Source organism: Oxyura jamaicensis, chromosome 18 (assembly GCF_011077185.1).
Source record: "Oxyura jamaicensis isolate SHBP4307 breed ruddy duck chromosome 18, BPBGC_Ojam_1.0, whole genome shotgun sequence".
Taxonomy (NCBI): domain Eukaryota; kingdom Metazoa; phylum Chordata; class Aves; order Anseriformes; family Anatidae; genus Oxyura; species Oxyura jamaicensis.
In genome coordinates, this window is record NC_048910.1 from 6,022,610 (window position 1) to 6,044,703 (window position 22,094).

At 52.1% G+C, this 22,094-nt stretch overlaps 1 protein-coding gene across 1 annotated transcript; it reads right to left on the minus strand.

Annotated features, from left to right (window-relative positions):
- Positions 1-1,555: 1,555 nt before the first annotated feature.
- Positions 1,556-21,412, minus strand: CDR2L (cerebellar degeneration related protein 2 like). Its single transcript, XM_035342419.1, has 5 exons — positions 20,271-21,412; positions 8,234-8,346; positions 6,882-7,030; positions 5,750-5,914; positions 1,556-4,412 (listed from the first exon to the last, which is right to left on the minus strand). The coding sequence occupies exons 1-5, from the start codon at positions 20,347-20,349 to the stop codon at positions 3,527-3,529; spliced, it is 1,392 nt and encodes a 463-aa protein (XP_035198310.1). The 5' UTR covers positions 20,350-21,412; the 3' UTR covers positions 1,556-3,526.
- Between the last annotated feature and the right edge of the window lie 682 nt (positions 21,413-22,094).

Genomic DNA, 22,094 nt, shown 5'->3' on the forward strand with positions numbered 1-22,094 from the left:
GCAAGAGCTGTAACGAGCCATCCCCGAAAAGGGAAGCAAAGGTTGATGTGTGTGAGGGACTGGTCCCTCCCTGTGTGAGTGAGCCAGCATAGTGGGAGCAGGCTGGGACTTTGAGAGACCTTCCTGAAGGTCTCAGCTCCTGTAAGACAGGGAAGGCTGCTGAATCAGTAGATGGGCATTCTTCCCCAGGAGAATTCAAGCTCTGTAAAAACCACTGAATTTGTGCTTCAAGCGGTCCATTCCTATTTCTGATGGTGGGTGCTTTCTGAAGGGTTATTTAAACTGGTGGTAAAGGAAGATGTGAGGCTAGATCTGATGGAAATGCGCTTGTCTAAATTTCATCTTTCAAATTCAGATGGAAACCAAATTCTTGACAAGCTATATATCCTCGTTAATCTTAATGGCGTGATCTGAACAGGGGAATTGGTTTTGCTAAATTCTGAAATTAGTCATTTCTTATTATATTGTTCTTTTTCTCATCCATTTTAATTGGATTAATTGGATTGTTTTCTTCCTGTCCTGATGCATGGGGGTATGCTATTAAATAGCTGCTGCTTTGTATTGGACCAGTTTCTGTGGTAAGCAATGTAGTTGCCTAATACTCGTCTTACATGTGGACTTCTTCACATGGAGCTACATCGTTTTCACTGGTATTTTCAAAGTAAATAGAAAAAAATAGATAGAAGGTGGGATAAAAGGGCAGAAGATGCTTATTTTTTCCTCCTTTGATTGCTGAAAGCCTCGCTTAAGAAAAAAATCAAGTGACTCTGAATCACACAGTCATCAGGACATATATACGACCACTAATATTTTTGGATGCAGAAAAAAATGCCCTCAGCACTTTGCTGAGCAAACTGCTGATATATGGCAGCTGTTTCTTTGTTAAGCTAAGCACTAATATTGTGTTACTTACATCAGTCATCTTTGGATGTGTGGTTTTCAAGAGAGAACCAAACCAAAAATAGCATTTGAATTACAAGCTTAGAAATTGTACAGTTTTATAGAGACTTCCGAGCTAACAAAAGAGTGTTTTTATCATGTGGCAAACATTAGTAGTCCGAGTACATAAAATGTATGTTATATAAATAATGTAGCAGTATAGTTCGGCATATTCTCTCTGCTTTCTGCAGAGGAGCCTGAAGCATTTTCTTGACCCAAATCGTACATGAAAATCAAAGAAATAACTCTTGGGCTGGTCTTAAAAAGTAAAAAGAGCTGTAAAGAAAGTCTGAGCTCTGAGAATACTGGCGTTTCTTTTTTTATTTGAGAAGAGAATAAAGCATTTGAAAATATATTTAATCTGATGTACACTTAACTGCGGTGCTGATTCACACACTATTGTTTAAAACGGAAAGTGAAGGCAATCCTCTTCCCACACCTATGCAACAGCCAGATGCCTGCAGAGTAAACATTGGCTGACTTAAAACAACTTTGCTTCAGATATCCCACAGTACAAATGTTGAAGTACGAGGGCGTTGGTGTTTGTCACGCCATATACTGTGACAGCACAGTAACTGGGGAATACTCCGAGAAAATCAACGTGACGCTGCTTTTGTTGCTGTTGTTGTTTGTTTTTATTACTTTTTTTTAGACAACTGCTTTCCATTATAAATAAATAAGGCATGAAGGTTCTCCATACTGTTACAGAGCTGGTAGCCACGCTCGTGCTAATGGCTCCTAACGTTTCTCGAGCTGGGGGCCATAGGGCACCTGGAAATGCAGAGCATGGAAGCGAGGAGTGCTTGATGGTGGACGGGTGGAGGAGGAGACCTCTGGAGCGAGTGCAGTTCGGGCATCGCGCTCCTGCTGACTTACCTCAGTGGTACTCAGTTTAATAAATACAGAGGGCCGAGGGGGTATTTTTGCATCAATTCCATTGCGAGTAAAAGAAAGGTAGCTCCTCATAGTGCCAAGGTCAAAGACTCGGAGGGTAGTTATGTTTTAACAGTCTTCCCCCTCCAAAGCCAAATTCTGATTTATTTATGTCAATGTTGCAAAAATTCCAGCCATTTACCCACGATTTTGGGTTGTAAGCTGGTGAAAATAAAATCCAAATCTGGCCTAAAGTTTCTCCAGACCGGTACAGAATAGGTAGCTTACACTGAACTGCTCATTTTTGTGGCTCAGTGCTCAGGGTGTTGCCTAAGCTGTAATGAAATGCTGCTTCTCTGCCTAAAGCACGTGTCTGACTGCACAAGGTCAACATTTAGTTTATGAAAAATGGAAACTGGTGATTCCTGAGACTGCAGTGGCCTTTTGGCTGTGTGTTTGCATGTCAGTGGAAGCAAAAGCGAGATTTCAGTGCTGGAAGGTGAACTGGCACATGAGAGGTGACGACCTTTGGAGACGGTATCTCAGCCAAGATAGGTTATTTTCAGCAGAAAACTGAAATCTGTCCTCTTGACTGGGAAGGTATTCAGAGCAAAAGCGTGGGGGAATGTTTGATCAGCGCTACTGCCAGGGCCAGCGCTCCTGACACGGTACGAGTATAGTGCTTTTTTTTTCTTCTACTTGCACATGAGTCACTGCTAGGCAGTTTTGCAAGCCCATGCAAACTATATCGGAGGAGCTTGCTACGATGGGGGCAATGATGTCTTCTTGACTAGCACAGCGCAGAGGGCTGGTGCCCAGGCTGTGAGATGAAAGCATGTCTCTGATACTGTAATAGCACTTCTTGTCTAGCTTATGGGAAAGCCCTGGTCATCAAGTTCCTACCAGGCACAGTGATTCACCTGGGCTGAAATACGGGGGCAGATCTAAAGCGAGGAAATCCCATATGCCTACGAAGTCTGGAGAGTATGGACTGAGTTACTAAGAAACGCTGATGAAGACAGAACAATCAGTTCTATGTTTCTCTTCAAGTTTTTCCAGTTGCAATGAGCTTGCATTGTAAATAGCTGAAAAACCTGACTGATAAGAGAATGGCTTGAATAGCAAGAACATACTGCCCTTTGGGAAAGGGGAGAGGTTATGTGAAGGTCTCTGGGGTACAAGCGTAGGTTCTTAGCCATAAAACCAAGGTGGAGGCTTGGGCTGGTGCTCTCGAGCAGCCCCCGAAGTTCCGATGGCTTTTTCTGTTCTGCTGTGAAGCACCGCGCTGCGGCTGCTGCAGAGTGCTGGAGGACGTCCAGGCTTTTGCTCACAGATAATCGGACGGTAAGACAAGCTGAAAAGGGGGGAGGAGGTGAACGGTTTTCTGGTTTGTGGTGTGGCTTCTGTTGCTGTTGTGATGTCTGGCCGCGGCAGCAGCTCATGCAGAGATCCATCATACAGTTTCTGAAATCCTCTAACTACAATGTACAATATTTTTTTCCAACGAGCTGCCCAGAGCCCAAGCTTAAAAGACACGACTTGAGTCCCTGTGGCGTTTTCTTGCTTTTATACTGTGGACACTTCCTTCCCGTACAAGAATATAACACGAGGCCTCTCGAACCTTCAAAGCAGCGAGGCCAAGAAGCGTTTCCTGGAGCTGAAAGAGAAGACTCGGCTGGTGGGCTAGCATGTGGGAACTGCGGCGGGACAGGGCTCATTTGCTGCTCTTGTTTTTCACCTTTGTGGCATTGATGTCTGCTTTTGTCTTCTGGATGCGGGAGAAGATCTCCTTAAAAAGAGCCTTGTACTCGGGCTGGCTCTGCTCCAGCCGCTTGTCCACGGCCTCCACGTGTTTGCTGATGGTCTTCTCCATGCTTTTCCTCTCCTCCAACTCGTATCCTTCTCCCCGGAAGTCTCTGAAGGAGCTGTCGCGAGAGATGGGGCGAGACGTTTGGACCCCCGCGTGGCGCACGCTGTCCTTGTGCTGCCGGCACTTGCTCAGGAGCTCTTCGTACTTCTCCAGCAAGGCGTGGTACTGCTCGTCCACCTCCCGCAGGATGGACATGCCCCGTTTGCGCACGTTGTTGGCGTGCAGCGTGTAGTTGCCCTCGTGCCGGCTCACGGCATCCTTGGTCACGATGGCGTTGAGGGCAGTGTCGCTGCAGCTTTTCCGGACGGGGTGGTTTGGGGAAGGCGTCATGGACGGCCCGTGACTTTTCCCTCCCTCCTCCTCCGAGAGGTCGATGTAGTCCGCTTCTGGCGCGTTGTTCAGCGGCTCAAGAAGGGCCTCGGACAAGTTGTCTTCCCGGCTGAGCAGATACTTCTTGACTTGTTTCATTTGCTGTAGCTCGAGGAGCTCTGCTTCCAGCTCCTTGATGCGCAGTTTGCAGCTCTCCATCTCGCACACCCGCTGCTCGAGGTCCGAGTACTCCTGAATAACGGAGGTGTACTCTCGCTCAACCCTCTCCTTCCGCTGCTTCTCCTGGTTGACCTGGGACCGTAAGGAGTCCACCATGGCTTGGAGACGCTCGTTCTCCCGCTCCAGTGGCTTCTGGTTGAACTCTGTTGAAGAACTGTGGACCTGGAACGCGTCTTCATACCTGGAAGAGAAGAAAGACCCCTGAGAGATTGTGACCAAATTACAGTCCGTGAAGGACTCAGACTGTGGCTTACTGCCATGTAAGGAATACTGCTGATGCCCAGAAAGGACATAACCAAGTCGCTGAGCTGATGGAGGGAGCTGTGCCTCCTCCCGTGTGCCAGGAAACCCCAGGGTGTGGTGGCTCTGCTGGACACAGACACTGGTCTCTGTCCTGGAGGACCTGCAGTCTCTGCTGTCCTGTGCCTGGGAGGTGCTCCAGGGAGAAGGGGAGAAGATTCACAAAATGGGGGAGGCAGAAGGAGATGCCTGATGGAACTGCCTCTTCATTGTTCCTCACTTGGGAAGCAATAGCATGCATTTCCCCTCACGTTGCTGTTGGGAAATCATTTTTCCTCCTCACTGAAGCGCCAGTGGCATCCTATCTAGTTAGAACAGATTGGAAAAAGGAAAGCTCTGTGACTTCCCCTGCTAGGCATGGCTGGTGGCTGGGGTATTGAACAGATTCCCAAGTTACTGAAGGGCAGAGTGACCTTCAGAGCTGACTGCAGATTGACAAGGCACAGCACTGTCCTGAGGCACTGGGGGGACAGCAGCACTGGGGGACCGTGGGGAGAGGACCACAGAGACATTAAGTGGATTCTGCTGGGGGTTAGGTTATGCCCTTACATCCCTGGTGCTGCTGCAGTAAAAGTGTCTTTTGTTTGTACCCTCTGGCAGTGGATATTTTCTGCGAAAAAAAGTTTATTGATTGCTTATCTATTTAAAGAAGCCTCTATTATGGACAAAGCTGAGCAAGAAATGCCCTCACGGTGTCAGTGAATTAGCACAGGGACCTGGTTTTAAGGAGGATCAAGTGTTCAGTAGTGCTGAAGTTGTGCAGCATTGGGCACTGCGTGGCGTATCGTGGTCTGGGACTGGGGGCTGCTGGAGTTACTGGAGCCAGATGGTGCAAAACCCCAGCACCTCTGCTGCTTTCAGCGGGGCAGAGATGCTGGAGGGATGTGCTGGTGGGGAGGGGAAGCAGCATGGGCAGCTTGAGCAAAGGGTCTCCTTCACATGGTGTGGGACTGGGCAGGCTGGGCTGGGCAGAGGGAGGCTGGTTGGGCTGTCCCAGCTTGAGCACTGCATTCTGCCTGGTGAGGAGCCCTCCCAGCCCCCCTGCTGCCATCCCAGGAGAACCCCAGCCCCTCCAAGGGGCTCTGATTCAGAGCCTGGCTCCCTGTGGGGTTGTTTCTGGGTTTTTGGGTACTTCAGAGGGGCTAACCCACCACTGACAGGCAGAGGAGCTGGGGAGAAGGCTGGTGGCACAGCTCAGCCCCCCCTGCCCCTCTGTACCTGGGGCTGGAGCACAGCTCCTTTAGGCAGGGGAAGGTGTGGATGGTTCGGCGCCGCTCCCTCTTCTCCCGCCGGATGCGAAGCTGCTCCAAGCTCCGCATCTCCTCCACCTGCTTCTGCAGCTCCTCCACCTGGTTCTGCAGCCCCTCGATTGTTTCTGTCAAGCTGCAGACAGAGGAGAGAGCACAGGTGAGGAGGTGGGCCACAGGTCTTTAAAAGTTTTTTGTTGTTGTTGTTTTTACTTCCCCATAAAGTTGACCTGTGTAAAGTAATCCACGTTTCTGGTGTGTGCCCTGGGAGCGTGACAGTACTTGCTTTTGGTGGCAGGGGTTCTGTGTGGTCTGTCTTGGATGATTTTTTATTTTTATTTTTTAGAAAAGGTGGGGGACTGAAGCATTGTTGAGGGATAGTACTGGTATGAGACCCTCTGACCTCAAATCTCTTGGCTAAAACAGTCTCCCCTTGGACGTGAGCACTATCCTGGAATGTCTCTGCATTTAAGGGCCTAAGCAGGCAGGCAAGCAGTTTACTCTTCCTCTTGTTTCCCTTATATCTCTTGTAGAAATAAACACTGGGTGCAGCTTTAGCTTTATTCTGTCTGTGAATGCAGTTTGTAAAACCACTTCAGCACTCCCCCTCTGCTCTGAAACTCCCTCTCCGCAGTTGTTGGCAAGAGATGCCGCAGCGCAAGGGCACAGCTTAGCCTGTTGTTTCCAGGGATGACCTTGATCACGGGCCTGCAGTATGAGAGAAGTTATCGACAGGCTGGGGTTTCAGCACCGCCGCGCCAGGGTTTCGCTAGATGCTGGCTCTGTGCCTAGTGTGCCTGCTGGGCTGTGTGCTCAGGACCTCCCTGATACCGTTATGTGCCGCTTAGCCAAGGGGATTCACCCTCTGAGGAGGAACAGCTGCCGTGCCTCCCTCCTGCCAGCTCCAGGCACATTTCTCCACCCAGGCCTGGTCCCAGGGCTGCCCGTGCTGTGGCTGACCCATGCTAACCAGCGTCGGCATGGCCGATAAGAGCCTGGTTGGATAGCGAGAGCATGCTGCAGGGGAAAGGTGGGATGACGGGAAAGGTGGGCTGAGGGACCCCCGGGCACAGCATTGCCGGGGCAAGGAGGGGAGGCCATACCACTGGATCTTCTGTTGGGATGTCTTGCTTTCTAGCACGAGCTTCTGGTTTGCCAGCTCCAGGTCCCGTGCGGTCAGGTCCAGCTGCTCGTAGACCTTTGCGTGCTGCTCGTTCATCTGCCGCAGCATCTCCAGCTGCTTGGTCAGGTACTGCAGGAAAAGCCGAGACAAAAAACACTCCTCATCCTAAATCCAGATGGTTTCATGCACAAAAATTCCTATATCCTTAGCTTCCTGTGACATTGTGTCTTGTGGCTGCTTTATCCTCTACCTGACTGAAGCCTCTTCCAGTGGAGGTATTCATGCTACCCCCTGCCCACTGTAAATGTATCTAAAATATAACTGAACTTCTCCTGCTCTGTGAAAGGCACTGACCTCGGTCTGTCTACTCAGCTGCTTTTTTAATTCCCAATACCCCAAGAAAGTTGATATCCCTGTGACCACGACCCTTTGTCAAAGCTCACTGAACTTGGCCCTGTGGTTACTGCATCGCCTGACAGATCAATCACGGAGGCTGTGTTTCTGTAGGAATTCAGTCTAAAAAACCTGAATCTGTGAAATGTGAGGAGACCTGTGGCTTCTGCTCAGCCACAGACTCCTCCCTGCCCGCCTCCGTGTCAGTCTGGAGGGTTTCATCCTGCACAACCTGGCAGAGGGGCATCAGCTGGGATTAGACCCCAAATTTTGGGGTGTGCTGCTGTGGGGGCATGGCCAAAACCCTTCTCCTTTCTCCTCACAGCCGCCACGTGCTGCTCCTGTGAGCTCCCAGCACATCTCTGCCCTGTGCCTCTTTAAATCAATGCTTTTCAAGCTTTTTTAATTCACAGACCCCTGGAAGCCCTCCAGCAGATGAAACCCCTCTCCGCAAGTCTCTGAGCTTGGTGCTGACCCCAAAGGGTGCCCAAAGCAGCAGTGGGGATTGCAGCTCTTTGAGAAGGAGCCAGTTTGTGCCTCTGACAAAGGGCGCTGTGTTACAGGGTGCTGAGGGGCTGGCCGAGAACAAACACGATTGTGAGTGCGTGTCCAGGCAAGGCAGCAGTGGAGCATGGAGAAAGGAGTGTGAAGGCGGGTGGGCTGGGAGAGGCCATGCGTGCCCCAGCTGCGATCGGTGCTGGTGCCAAAATCTGGCACGCACGTCTGGGCAGGGGGATGAGAGAGGGGAAATAGCAGTCTGGTGGGGGTAGGGACACCTCTCTGGGGCTGGGATCAGCTCAGGCAGACCTTAATCCACCCCACTTCGGGCATGTATGGAAGGGACCTCAGCTCCCATTCCCTCCTTTTGGCGTCACCCTGAGGTGACAGCGGTGACCCAGCCGCTCCTGTCCCCCTGTGCTGGCCCTGTCCCATCCCTACCTCAATTTCCTGCACTTGCTCCTCGTTGGTGGCATACATCTGCTGCAGGGAGTCCTCCAGCTCTTTGTTGCGCTCCAGCAGCGTCTTCCCCAGCTCCGCGGCCAAGTGCAGGTCTGGAAACAGAAGGGACAAAGCTGTTGAGGTTCCCGTGGCCGCACCGAGCACAGCGGCCTGCTTCATGCCGGGCTGCTCCTACCAGCGGGTTTCGATGTGGATGTATGCTTATGGGACATACAGGATCTGCCCTATTTCATCTTTTTGGGCTGGAAGAGCAAGGGGAGGCTGAGCTGGGGGCATCCGCAGCTCCTCCACGCGATGAGGGTTGGGTGCCCAGCTGGCTGCATCACCCTTCAGTGCTATCCTCCTGCATGCTGCAAGCCAGGATCAGGCCCATGAGGCTTGGCTGAAGCCAGAGCTCAGGATCCCCATCTCTTGAGGGGCTGAGAGGGGCTCAGCATCCATCAGGATGACAGTGAAGGTTGGTAAAACCTTGTGGGGGCCTCAGGGATGCTCTGTAAATCATATTATTATCCGTAACGAAGGGAGTGCCTTGCCTTCCCTGTCAGCCCCCATCCATCACCCGCTAACAGACTGACACCGAGGGCTGGCAGCTCCTCCCGCGCCGTGGCCTTGGGGGGCTCCGCCGCTTTCCTCGGGGCAGCTCCGGGGGCCCACGCTTTGTGCTCCCTCGCTGCCAGCTCTAAACACCTTTGGGAGGCTGCTGAGATCGTTGGGTGTTAGGAGAAGTGCAGGGAAAATAGATGTTGACAGCGTGGCCACCCCCAAAAATGTTGGAATTTGAAGTTCGGGGAGAAAAAAACCCCCCCCCCCCCAACAAGACTCCTGTGTTGGCCAAAGCTCAAGCTCCTCAGGTGATGCTGTTTGTGGGCCCGTGGTAGCACAGCTGGCTCTGATAATGTCCCTTTGCTTTCACAGAAATTGGTTGTCTTTTTAAAGCCTGACCTCCCGCAATTGTGTGGGTTTTCATTTTTCCTGGTGCTTTTAGAGAGGAGTGCCTAGCTTGTTTGGTGGCAGATTGAGACTCTGACCTTAGGCCTTCAGAATGAAAAGGTAAGGAACGAGATAACAGTGTGTGTTATTACTCTCCTGTCTCTGGTATGGTTATCCTACAGATTTGGGGTGAATAAGGGCTGGCAGTCCTGCGGTGTGTGAAGGGAGCTGGGTGTCCTGCCCTGGCATTTTCTCAGCCCATTGTAGCACTCGTCTCTAGCCTGCAGCTAATTATGTGTTTTACAGAGGCTCTGCTGGGGCTGGGAGCATTACAATTTCTTCCTGCAGTTAATTTGGCTATGCAGTTGATTGGAAAATGGTGATAACTTGTCAGAAGGACAAGAAGAAGGGGAACCAGGACCCCTGGGATGTATCCTGTGCCTGGGAAAATTGCTGATTTCAGATGTCTCATCGTAAACTAAGGCTAACACCGACTTTCCAGACACAATTGTTTGTATGGGAGGAGAGCTGCGAGCGCTTGGGATGCGATCCTCCTGACAGATAATGATACACTGTGGGAAGCACTGTTATGTTATTAATTTAGGTGACAGCTGCTTTTCTTTTGGCACAGCCCCTGCGATGCCAGGGGCTGGCTCCCCAGCTGTGGTCCCCGCCAGCAGCTGCTCCGTATCCTCAGATCTCCCCTTTCTTTACCCTGGGAATAGGCACTGTGGTGTTACTGCAGGATGTCACCTTCATCCTCATCACACAGCGACCTGGTCTGAGGGCTGTGAGTGCCACTGGGATATAGACACGTGTCCCCACGGACAGACATCCTTCACCTCTTTTTTTTTTTTTTTTCAAGCACCAAATTTCTCCAGTTTCCAAAGTGTCCTTGGGGGGAACGAGTGTTTGCTGCACCAGCTGGGGACTGGGGGCACAGCCAAGCTCCAGCAGAGACAGAACAGAATTTGTGCCCTAAAGCTGCTTGGGGCTGCGTTTAATGGCACTGCCACCTTGCCAGAGCTGGTGTCCTTGCTAGATGGGCATGTTGCAAATCACACTTGTCCTGCCTGATCTCGGCAGCAAGGAGGGCCTGGCGCAGAGGAGAGGGCTACAGGCAATGAGTCAAGTGTGTCCCCGTCCCCGTGGATTACCCCAGTGCTCTCCCACCATATGGCATCCAATTTAATCAGCTGGGGTTGAGTTAAGTGGATTAGGCAGTGCAAGATCCAGCATTGTAATTTAAAGGGCTCTGTCAGCAATAATTTAATGGGGGAAATGGGCAGCGTTTGGGGACGAGTGGGAAAGAAGAAAGAACGGGGCTGAGCTCCAAGGAGGAAATTGATTCTTCTTTTCCATTTTGAGCTTAAGGGCCTGGGAGACTCCGGGCTTGAAAGACGTGGGGGAATTGGTTCTTTCAGGGTCTTTAAACTGCCTCAGCCATCAGCACGCACAAGATCCCTGCCTGCCAGCTAAAGCATCCTCTGTAATCCTGTCTCATCACCTCTCCGCCATGCCTGGGTCCTCTTCCCCACCTGTTGGTCTTCCCCCAGGCTGTGGGAGCATGCAGAGGGAGGGGACGCTGCATGGAGGTGCTTTAACGTCTTCTTTAGAGCAGGTTCATCTCGATTGTGCTAATCACAGCTCTCTTCAGGCTTGGGTAGCACACTGCTCTGCTCCTTGGAGACCTCAGCAACCTGAGGCTGGATGTGAATTTATCGGTGGGCTGTTTGGGAATTTAAGGGTTCTCTACACAGCGCTGTGGTTTCCTCACTTTTTTTTTTTTTTTTTTTGTAATTCCTCTTTGCTCCTCCAGCACCAGCCCAGCCAGCACTGCGTGACGTGCCCTAATTTAGCAGTTTTGCTGATGCCTCCTTTCCCCCCCCCCCTTCTTCACGCAGAAGGAGAAATGAAACGGTGGGGCACGGCTGCGCTGGGGGCACCACCCACAAAACAGCCAACATTCAGCTTAAAAATGGTGCTTTTAGGGATCCCAAATGGGGGGGTTCCTAAATCCAGCTTGGGAGATGCAGACCGCAGATGCAAACTGTCCTGGGCAATACCAGCTCCATGTCTTGTGGCTCTGCATAGTGCTGTGATCACTGGCATGACCCCTCTAATTAACGGTGTGACCCCTCTAATTAACACAGCTGAGGAGACCCCCTGCGTCCCCAAACAAAGAGCTGTGCCTGCGGAGTGAAGCAGAGGCAGGGAGGCTGTATTTCCCTGGGAAAGGCGCTTTAGGAAGGAGGGAGGGGAAGGGGAGAGAGACCAGATGGTAGAGGGAGAAGGGGAAGGGAGCCGGCGTTGGATCCAAGCAGTGCTCGGGTGCTCCCTCCATCCCAGGAGCCAGCTGCCTGGGAGCTGCAGGGATGCTGGTCCCATGGTAGCCGTGTTGGCTTTGCATTGCAATCGCTCCCAAAAAATCCCAATCCAAAAACCTGCAGCAGGTTGTCTTTAGCTGAAAGGAAAGCTGCATCCTGTGGCGATGAGCTGCGGAGCTGAATGCGTCCTGGCTGCCCCAGCTGCCCTGGCAGCTGAGAAGGCATGGAGAAGGTTTGGAGCTGTTTCTCTGCTCCTGGTGCTGGCCTGCACCTGTTTGGGCAGAGCAGGCTTTGCTCCCTGAAGGATGCTTTTCCCCAGCCTCAGCTGGGGCTCTGGGGGAGCCTGGAGCTGGGCAGGGCGCGTTTCAGCTGCCCTTGGCACAACTGTGACCCGGCAGCTATTCAGTGTCCTCTTAAATACAGCATCTGGGAGGAAGCCACCATCTGGAGCAGCCACTTCGGGCTTTCACCTATCTTATCTCCCACATCGAGCAATTTGTGTATATTGGCTGTGAGGAAGCATGCCCGCTGCCCTGAGGTGCTGGGCTGGCAGTGCCCGGGCAGAGGCTGCTGCGGTTTGTTCCTTGTCTTTAAACATCCCAGCCCTCCCCTGGGCTTTCGGTGCCTTGGATGGGCCAGGTTTGATCTGCGTCCTGAGGAAATGCTGAAGTCTGGGGATTTTCAGCAGGCACTGAAGGGCTGCTGCAGATCTGCAGTTACAGGGGTTTTGTCCCTGGGTAGAGCTGGCGGTGACCAGCAGGCTTCAAGGGGATGTCACAGTCCTTTGGCTCACAGCGTGCAGGGCTGTATGGAGGCTGTATTTGGAAGTCCTTCTCAGCTCAATATCTGGTGAGGTTCCTTCCTAAATGGCTTGTAGGGGAGGAGCAGCCCTTTCTACCTCTGCAGATGGCGAATTCACCTGCTAAAGAGCGGGGAGGAGCAGCCAGCAGGGCTCTGGTGTGGGGGTCTCTGGAGGAAGTTCAGGGTGCTTGTTAGCTGATGGATGGGGTAGGTTGAGAGTTAAGAACTGATGTTTAATGCTGTTGACGTTTAATTTAATTGCATTTGCTGTCTGCTCCATTACACACGGGTACTTAGAGTCAAGGGTAGGTGCAATTATTCCTTTCAAAATCTAAATAAATGATGCTATGCTGGTTTACCCCAGGGTAGGGTGCGCTTGCTGCTCATTTATTTTTCTTAGTTGCAAGGGATTGTGCTGTCTGGGTGCATTACGATGAAGATCAGCTTTTGTGTATCACTTACTGCTGCTCCACGACAGGTGATGGAGCGATTCTGTGCTTAGCCCTTATAATCCTTTGCAGTGGAACATGCTGGGGTGCAGAGGAAGCAAGTGTCCTCACACAGCATCTCGCAAACATCACACAGACATATGTGGATGTGGAAAATCCATGTCTACACACCTGTTCCACAGCTGAAAGCACTTCCCATGGCCAAGCAGTGCTTTCAGGGACAGCCACCACCGTTATTGCTGAGGGATGCATTCTCCATCCCTTTTACGCTGACCCAACTCAGACATTCCCACCCAAATCAGCTTTGCACTCGATATTGTGTGGTTTTTGTGCTGCCCTTTTGGTGTAATTGGGTGTGCTGCAAAGCAAGCCCTGCCTCTGCAGTGCACCGAGGGTGAGAGGTGCCCCTGGCAGGGCCGGCAAGGGGTGAGGGCCAAGCACAGCCGCGTCCTCCCTCTTCCCTTCCCCATTTCAAACTGGTTCTAGCTAGGCTGAGCTGATGGGTGTTTGTTAGCACATGGGTGTTTGTTAGCCTAATGAGATTTGCTGGATTGCCTGCATGCTTTTGTTCTTCCTTTTCTTTCCCTTTTCTTTTTCTTGTGTAATCTGTTACATACCCATAGGCTGCCTTTGGCTATGCAAGCAGCCCTGGTGGTGGCAGAGATCTGGTTGGCAGGGGGGCGAGGCAAGAGCAACAAGAGCAGCTCGCTCTGCTGCCCCTAAGGCTCTTGTCCCCAGAACAGAAATGCCACGCCAAGGACTGGAAAACCCTGATAGGGCATGAGGGCAGCGAGCCCACCTGCTCCCCATGAGCGACTTTCCCTTCCCTGGGTGGGGAAAGGGGTCGGGGTTGTGCTGGGTTGAGGCTCTCCAGCTTTCTCAGCCCCTGCACTTGCTCTTTGCCCTCTGTGCTTTTCAGTCCTGCTCAGCGTTTCATTTCTATCAGCTCTCCTTTTTTTTTTAATTCTTCTCAGGTGATCACCAGGCTTTTCTGGTTTAATTGATGCTCTCCTCTTTCTTTCTGCTCTCTGTGCCCTGAAGTCTCTCTGGGCAGGGCAATATATTAATATTTGAGCCCTCGGTTGGTTGCCTCTGCTTATAAGCTGTATGTGTCTATACAAACCCATACAGAGCCGTCCCATCCCCGTGCCTGCAGCAATCAACGTTCATTTTGCTGTGTTGTTAGAGCCTGATAACACAGAGTGTGTTATTAGACCATGGTCGGGCCCCATCTGTGTCTTTCCCTGCTGCTCTCTTATCTAAACAGCCTCGTTGCCTCTGTTTGCCTTGTAGGCTAAAATGGTTTCAAAGAGCTCACTGATGGGTGGCTGGGAGGCTCTGATGGTGCACCTGGATCAGAAAGGATCCTAAATAAAGACATACCAGTGGAGTTGTTGGGGAGAAGCAGCAAGGAAAGGAGAAAGGAAGCCGACGCTTTCCTGCAGGCACCCTTCCTCCAGGCAGCAAAGCTCTAGCTAATTAATTATGTGGGGATGCAGAGAACCGTGAATAGAGGCTTTCACTCTTTTAAAGCTGAGGACCCAGATGTGGACTGCTGCCATGCGGGACCTTCCCCAGCGGTTCTGGGGGGCAGGAGGTTGTCACCGAGCCAGGACAGGCAGCAAGGATCAGCACCGGGGAGGCTCAGCATATCGCCCGCTGCTGCACCACGGTGTGGGGCGAGCATGAGAAGAGCCCTGAGCAAAAGCAACCTGCAAAGGACAGGTCAGTGCCCTAGAGCAGAAGGGAACGGCGCTTCCAGCAGTGGGCTGACCCAGCAATGTCACCTCTCTGGTCCTCATTGGGCTCACACCAAGTATTCTCCTATGCTTGGCTATTGCTGGCCAGCTTGGCTGCCCCTGCTGCCCACTTGCTGGTGGCAGGACCAGGGATCCTGAGCAGTTTGGTCCCTCAGGGAGCGACCAAGTTTCAGCACAGCTGCTGCAGCCCCCCACAACCGATTACTCCCATCTGTTCCTTCTCCTGTGCCAGCAGCACGTAGGTACGGGGACGATCCTGCTTCCACAGATGTGGTTACAGCTAAATGCAGAAAACAGCCCGACCCCCTGCAGCAGCCCCAGAAACTTGCCTGCCCTTTCTCCAGCAGCCCCTCTGCTTGGCCTTGGAGGAGTGTGTGGTTTTGCATGGTGCTGCCCCAATCCTGCTCCCTTCCCTCCCGCTGCTGGTGGATGCTGTGAGGCCCCGTTACTCCAGGTGCCGTGGTTGTTCCTGGCCCTGCTGTTTGGTGCCTGGCTGTCGGTGCCACCCGGAGGTGCTGGCCCGTGTGGGAAGAGCTCGTGGCCAGAGCCGAGCAATCGGTGCTACGTGTGGAGCGAGGCAGGAGGAGCACGGCGCTGTAGCCTTTCAGCCCGAGATTACAATGAAATGGGGATCAAATCTGTCTCGAGGTCTGGTGCTCTGGGGATGCGCTGCTCCTGCCCACAGCAGCTCTTGGCCACCTCTTCCCTTCTCAGCGCTTCCTTGTGGGCCAAGAAGATGGCATGATAACGTCCAAGTTCCGTCGCTGTGGCTGCATGATGAGGAGAGGTCAGCGTGGACCTGGACACTCCACGCTCTAATGGCCAAAATCTTCAGGCAGGGGACAAGGTAACTGAGCAGCACCAGGGCAGCTGCACTGCGCTCTGGCTAAACGGGAGTAACTTCCCCAAGGACTGCAAAGGAACACGCTGTTTAGGCCAGCAAAAGAGCTGTCACCTTTGGAGAAAAGGCTTACAGCTGTTTGTCAAACACACATGGAAGAAAAAAAAAAAAAGAATATAAAATCACTTAAATTCCCAGCTGTGCAAAGACCAGCAGTTGCATAACATCTGGTCTTGTTCCTCTGGGGTATTTTGTACCGGAGGCATTTTTCTTGGCCCATACATCTGATTTTTCTTGGCCTGTGCATCTGTTTTTGAGCATGGTCTGCACTAGCTTTGGAAGCCCTAATGATGCATTTGGTGTGAGCGCACAGGGGTCTTTTAGAGCCACGTGAGGTGGGAATATATCCCTGTGCTGCTCAGGGAATGCCTTTTCGCAGAGGAGACCGGCTGTGTGAGAGTGAGCTGTGCTCAGCCTGAGCCCTGGCTCTGCTTTTAGCAGAGGCAGGATGGGACCCTCGTGCTGTCCCGGCTCTCTGTGGCTCCTGGCTGTCGCACTGCCTCCGTGCCCTGGCACTGGCCAGCACGGGCTGGTACGGGAGAAAATAAAGGAATAGAAAAGACATGGGTGGCAGGGGACAGCCTCCAGGGCAGGGCGTCTGTGCTCAGTTCTTGGGCTCTGAGTCCTCAAGATCAGAGCTGCCATGGGCAGGATGGCCCTCAGGGCTCAAATCCTTCGTGTGCAGCCTTGCCAGGGAGAAACACCGCTGCTTAGCTGGTTGTTTTAGGATGGGATACGCAGAAAACTGATTTTTATTATTCCCCACCTGCTCCCCTTTGCCTCTCCTTGCTTCTTTTCCAGCAGCTCCTCTAACTCTGCTCCCTCCCACAACTGGAAGTATGCGCCTGGGGTTCAGCAGGCACAGAAAGGAGTTTCTGTGCGAGATGAGGAGGCAGATCCGGGGAGTTACTGTGTGGGACTCCCTTACGCCTCGTTTCCTTGCCTCCTTCACATAATGGCAATTTTTATTCTAGGACATACATATATATATATTGTTCTAGGAAATATATACATGTATGTATGTATTTTCTCCCTAGAACTGGAGGTGCTCATCCCTTCCTCATCTGAAAGACTAAAATAAGCGTCATCCTATTCCCTTGTGATTTTCTCGTTCCTCTGAACGTTCCCAAGCAGCTCAGCAATTAGTCACTGAAAACTTTCCACTTCCACAAGCTACCTGGGGCAGTGCAGTGCTAAATAAGTGTGTGTCTCAGCCACTGCAGGCAAAATTGACTGCTGGAGGGCAGGCAAGCCAGGGTTTCTTGTCCCCAGAGCAGGGCTGCCGGTATAACAGCAGCATGAGGGATGGATTTTGGGGTGCCACCAGCTCCCCGAAGCAAGGAGCTGTTTGGGCATGCAGGCTGTGAATTAAAGCTCTATGGACTGCCCTGTGTAGGCTGGGTGATGCAGAAAGGAGGCAGGTGTGGGTGCTAGTGGGTGCTAGCACGGATCCCACTGCTCCAGCCTGGAGCTGGTCACTGGCCTGCTGCTGACCCTGGGTCCTCATGCGGATGAGTTAGGAGAGGTGCAAGCTCAGCAGCTTGTGTCATTTTCCTTCTTAGCATGCAAGCACTCGGGTGTTTGTCAGGAGGAGGAATTAAAATAAGATGCTTAAGTCTGGAGACCTTTAGAGGTTACAGTCATAAGGTCCTTTGCGTGCAGTGCAGGGGGTTTGGCCCAAAAGGTTCCGTGGCTGCCCAGGGGAAGAGGACTGCTAGTCTCATAGCAGTGATGGGGTGATGCAGGTTCTTGTCCTGCCTCTGGCCCTGCTGGTTAACTCACTGAGCTGTGTTCAGGCTCCTGGGGCTAGCAGGGGGAGCACTGGGAGCTCTCCTCCTGGGCTCTGTGCTCTTTGGCATTGACCTGGATGCTGCAGAGGGATAGGAGCCTGGAAGAGCAGGGAAAGAAGCGGGGTGACTGTGGGAAGGACTTGTCCTAGGAGATTGCTGTGGGGGAAATCGTGGTTGGAGGAGGTCAGCAGCCAGCTGCTGGGGCTGGGCTCTGCCCCTGTGGATCCAGATGTGACTGAGCTGCCACATGGCTGTTCTTGACACAAATACTTCTGATGGACAGAAAAGGTGTCCCCGCCTGTCCGCAGCTCAGCCTCTCTAATTTTTAGCTCTTTTTCATTCTCCCGGGGTCTGGCTGCACATATGTCCTGTGCATGGGGTATGATGCAAGCATAGCCACATCAGTTCCCTGTGGCTGGAGAAAGGCTCACCGCTGCTGTAACCTGTTTTAGTACTTAGAGACACGGATCCCCCAGATCCCCCAGGCCTTTCCCCCAGCCTGAGCACGGTGAGGCTGCGGCTGAACCAAAGCACTGATGCTAGCAAGCAAAGGGAGCTCAGTTTTTAGAGCTTTCATCAAACCGTTATAATTAAACACCTCTGAGGACACCACTACTATTTCCTAGATCTTGCTGATCTTGCTGCCTCCAAGGTAGATGCAGTCACTGTGGGCACTTTGGGGTGGGGAGAAAGAGTGCCTGGGAGTTGTCTCCTGGATAAAATGAGTTATCTCAGCAAGCCAAAGCTGTGTGGAGGATGGGGAGGAAAGTAACAGGTGCTCAGAGTGCAGCTGAAGGCACACATTTCTCCGTGGTGCTAAAATGGTTAATTAACATAATCATCACAGAGCTCCCAGTTAAGCCATCCGTTGCTTAGCAAACAGTTTTGGATGTAAATGTAGTAAATATTTGATGACGCTGTGAGATGACGATAAAGGCCCAGCAACCAACTGGTTCACAGCAGCACCTTCTCCTCTCCCCTAGCTCGGGCTGCTGCTCGTTTCTCCCACCCCTTGCTCCCGAGCACCAGCCTCTAGGCTTATGCTTTTGTCATCTGTCTTTCTGGCTGCTGCCAGGCATGGGTTTCTGCACAACCCCTGGCTGTTGGCATGCTGATCCTCTTAGCAATGCCGGCCCAGCTCCTAATCACGCTGCGCTGGATGTCTCGCACTGTGCTTCCACCCCCCAGTTTCCAAAGTGAGAGCTTCAGGGCTGTGCCATCCCCAAAGGCCTCAGTGTCTGCTATGGCATACGTGGACAAAGTCTGGCACTGTCCTTCGTGATGCCTTGTGCATCATGCAAATTAATTACGGTCGTAATTACCCTGTAGGACCTTTCCAGTTGGCTGATTTCAGTTAAAGCATTCTCCATCTCTCCTTCTGAGTTAGTCCAAGCCCCTATTCTTACAGCGGGCAGCAAGCCCTGCAGCTGGGCTTTGTTTTGGGTCTGTTTTTGCCTCCAGTCCTGGGTGTGCTCAAAGGTGGAGTCTATCCCCAGCATCAGTCCATCATCTGGAGCCGGTTACTCTGTGTTTGGACTGCCAGGATGGAGCAGGGAGCCTGGCCTGCAGCAGGAAGGTGTTCCTTTTGTCGGGAGCCAGTGCTGACTCACGAACCTGACACCAGGGACAGTGTTAGGCTGAAAAACACGGTCCTGTGTTGTTTGATACTCCCGATATTCATTTGTAGTTCTGCTGTTCCTCAGCCGACATCCTGCCCCTGGACTGCTGCCCAGTCCCCTTGTGAGCCAGGGGAAGACGTCACCCAGAAATGTGAATTTCTGAGGACTCAAAGGCTGCACTGTTTACCCAGCTGACAGCTCCATCTCCGTCCTCTGCCCCACTTTAATATCAGCGTTGTGTTCCACAGAACAAGGCCCAGTGTCCAGCTACTAATGCTTCCTGTCAACTGAGAAACTGGGGCTAAAAAAAAAAAAACAGCTGCAAAAATCCCCGGGGGCTGGTTATCGTTCCCTGCCAGGCCTCTGTCCTGCAGCTGAAGTTGTGTAAACTTTAAATCATGACATAATGGACGGGGAGCGACGGTGGGCAGAGGCACTGCAGCTGGACGGCATGCCTGTCCTGATAGTCAGCTGGCTCGAGCAGACGTGGAGCCGTAACATATTGATGCTGGGGATAGCATCATAGCGTACCTAGAATGTACCTAGAGCCCCCCTAGAGGGGGGGCTCTATTTAGGTACCAAAAAATTTCCTTACACATTGACAAATCAGTTCAGTTTATTCCTGGGCTGCTGCTCTGAAACGGGACTTCTTTCGGTTATTTGCTTGCTGCGTGTTGACTCAAAATATTAAGATAAGCCTTAAAAAAAAAAAGCCCCAATTATACACAGCTACTAACTGACCAGCCTTATGATAAATGTCACATAGAACTGGTGCAAATGTGGGCACAGTTACTTCAAAACAAGCTACACAAGTGAATGCTTATGTTGCTCTAACCAACCCATTTTTGCTGTTTGAACCTTGGCATTCTTTTTTTCTCTCCTTCCCAATTTTCCCTGCTTTTATGGCTGATCGGAGAAATCTCCAGAAGTAATAAGGTGACTTAGAAGCTGAAGATCCCTTTGGGCTCAGGCTTGGACAACGAGAGCTTTTGGGAAACGCTTTCAGCATCCTCAGCTTAGCAATATGTTATTTCGGATTTATCCATTTCTAACCAGCGTGCCTGCTAACTCTGCCCGCAACTGCTTGGAGATGAAAGCAACGTCAGAACTATATCCATGTTGTATTCCGCCCGCAGCAAGTTTTCTGGGGTACCGGCTTACCATAACATCAAAATTTCACCCGCCTGGTGCTGTGGACAGATCTGAGCTCCCTGCCTCTCCCTCTCTGGTTTAAACTTTCCCTGGCCAGGACAGCGGCTGGGAGCAGCAGAGCCGAGATATCCATGGAGGTGCTGCCGCAGTTCAAGGCGCTGGTTTTGCCAAGCAAACGTAAGTCTTGTGAGAAGCTCTCCCATCCCCTGGGATTTACCCCATTTTTTTTTTTGGCCCTCCTGTCCCGCTATCCCTCGCAGCCGGCCGGGTGCCCCCGACATCCTTACCCTGCTCCAGGTCCTGCTGGTCGTACCAGGGCTCCTCTTCCTCGCTCTGAAACTCCTCCATCCTGTCGGCGCTCAGCATTTAGCACCAGCGGCCCGGGGAGGCGAGCAGCATCCGCCAACGGGGGGACCCCGCCGCAGCCTCCAGAACCGGGGAGCGGGGCCGGAGGCAGGGACGGAGGACGGAGGCAGGGATGGAGGATGGAGGCAAGGATGCGGCCTCGGTGCCCGGGCCGGGAAGGGGTGGCACGACGTGGCAGCCGGCTCCTGGCCGCTGTCCCCGCTCTGCCTGCCCCGGGGGGAGGCTTCCTCCAGCCTCCGGGGCCGGGGGAGGCTCCGGGAGGGGGGGATTATACGGGGACGTGGCTGCCGGGCCGGGGGGGCACGGCTTGCAAGGGGCCGGGGGATGCACAAAGGAAGGAAGAGGGCCCGGCGCAGCCAGGCAGATCCTCTCTCCGCAGCTCGGTGGAGACCTCTAGCATGGAAATGCTGCAAGGAAACCCGGCGACAGGGAAGGGGGAGGCGAGGCCGGTCTCCTCCTCCTCCTCCTCCTCCTCCTCCTCCTCCTGCCCTGCCCAGCCGCACGGTGCCTCCCCTCCAGGCAAGGAGGAGGCTGGCAGCCGCCCCCGGGGCTCTGCAGCTCCCCTTCTTTTTGCAATGCCCTGTCCACGGGCTTCTCGGTGGCTTTGGGAGAGTCCCCAGCTTCATCTCTGGTGGGGATGTGGTGACCTGCTCTGTCTTGGTCGGTTCGGATGCGTTGCTCTTCAAGGTGGTGGTGGAGGGTGAGGGCGAAAGGTGAAATCCAATATAAGCAGCCCCATAGCATCACCTTAGACTTGTGTCATCTTGGCTTCCATGTCCTCTGTTCAGCACCATGATGAGAAAGTGGCACTGATATGGGCTTCTCTCTTATTCTTGAAGACAAAGTCATGCTATTCTGAAGGGTGGGAAGGGCTTAAAATTGAGAGAGATGAGGAGCTGTAGAGTTTAGAAGAGATGTCTGTTACATATGGTTAAGTTCAGAGAAAGAAAGAAAAAAAAAAAAAAGAAAAAAATCCTTGGGACTTTGGTACTTGCTTTTCTGTTTGAGAGAACAAGGATTAGAGAAAGCAGCCTTTCTGCTACTTGCTAGTGTGGAGTTTGGTCCAAGGAGATTTACGTATCCTTGTTAGACCCAGAGTCTACGAGAGACTCTAAGGTACAAATTAACTCACGTGACAGCAGGTTTAGATGATTTTTTTGCCTTCTGTGTGATAGAACTCCATGGATTTATACCCGATTGCATTACCTTGCAGTGGTGCCTACAGAAAAGGCAATATAAGATGTTATGCAAGAGCAGCAGACTGCATCCAGAAAAGATGTGATCTGTGGCAGAGAGCTCCGTCCTGTGACAGGCAGCCGAGGGTCCCTGAATGGTTACAGCACTGCTCAGTGCTTGGCCCTTGAGTACAGCAGCAGAGGAAGAAAATAAAGCAGGGAACAGGAGAGGAAATTTTAGATGATTCTGTTCCCCTTCTCTCCTCTCAGGCCTCTCGATGCATAGATACATTCTCTGAAAATTCAGAGACTGCTTTGAAAGCCTTCTGCTTATTGATGTTGCAGGCCAGAACTGAGGAGTCTCTTTTAATCTGGCATTTTTAACTCAGCAGTTATTCAAGCCTTTTTGGCATGTCTGAGAGAAAGCCATTCCTATCTGACTTCCAGAGCTTTTTCTGAGCAATTCTAATATAGAAACAGAGAAATCTTAACTGTGAAAGATAATTGCCTTGAAAAGTATTCTGTTTCCAGCTCTAAATTAACATAATTTATCCATGTAGCACAGCCATA

What these genes read in the sequence shown, in the direction of transcription:
- CDR2L (XM_035342419.1), bottom strand. Translation starts at nt 20,349, where the DNA reads ATGCTGAGCGCCGACAGGATGGAGGAGTTTCAGAGCGAGGAAGAGGAG. An exon ending in AGCAAGTGCAGGAAATTGAG is followed by an intron (nt 7,031 to 8,233) that starts GTAGGGATGGGA and finishes CTTTTCCTGCAG; the next exon opens with TACCTGACCAAGCAGCTGGA. An exon ending in TCCCAACAGAAGATCCAGTG is followed by an intron (nt 5,915 to 6,881) that starts GTATGGCCTCCC and finishes CTCTGTCTGCAG; the next exon opens with CTTGACAGAAACAATCGAGG.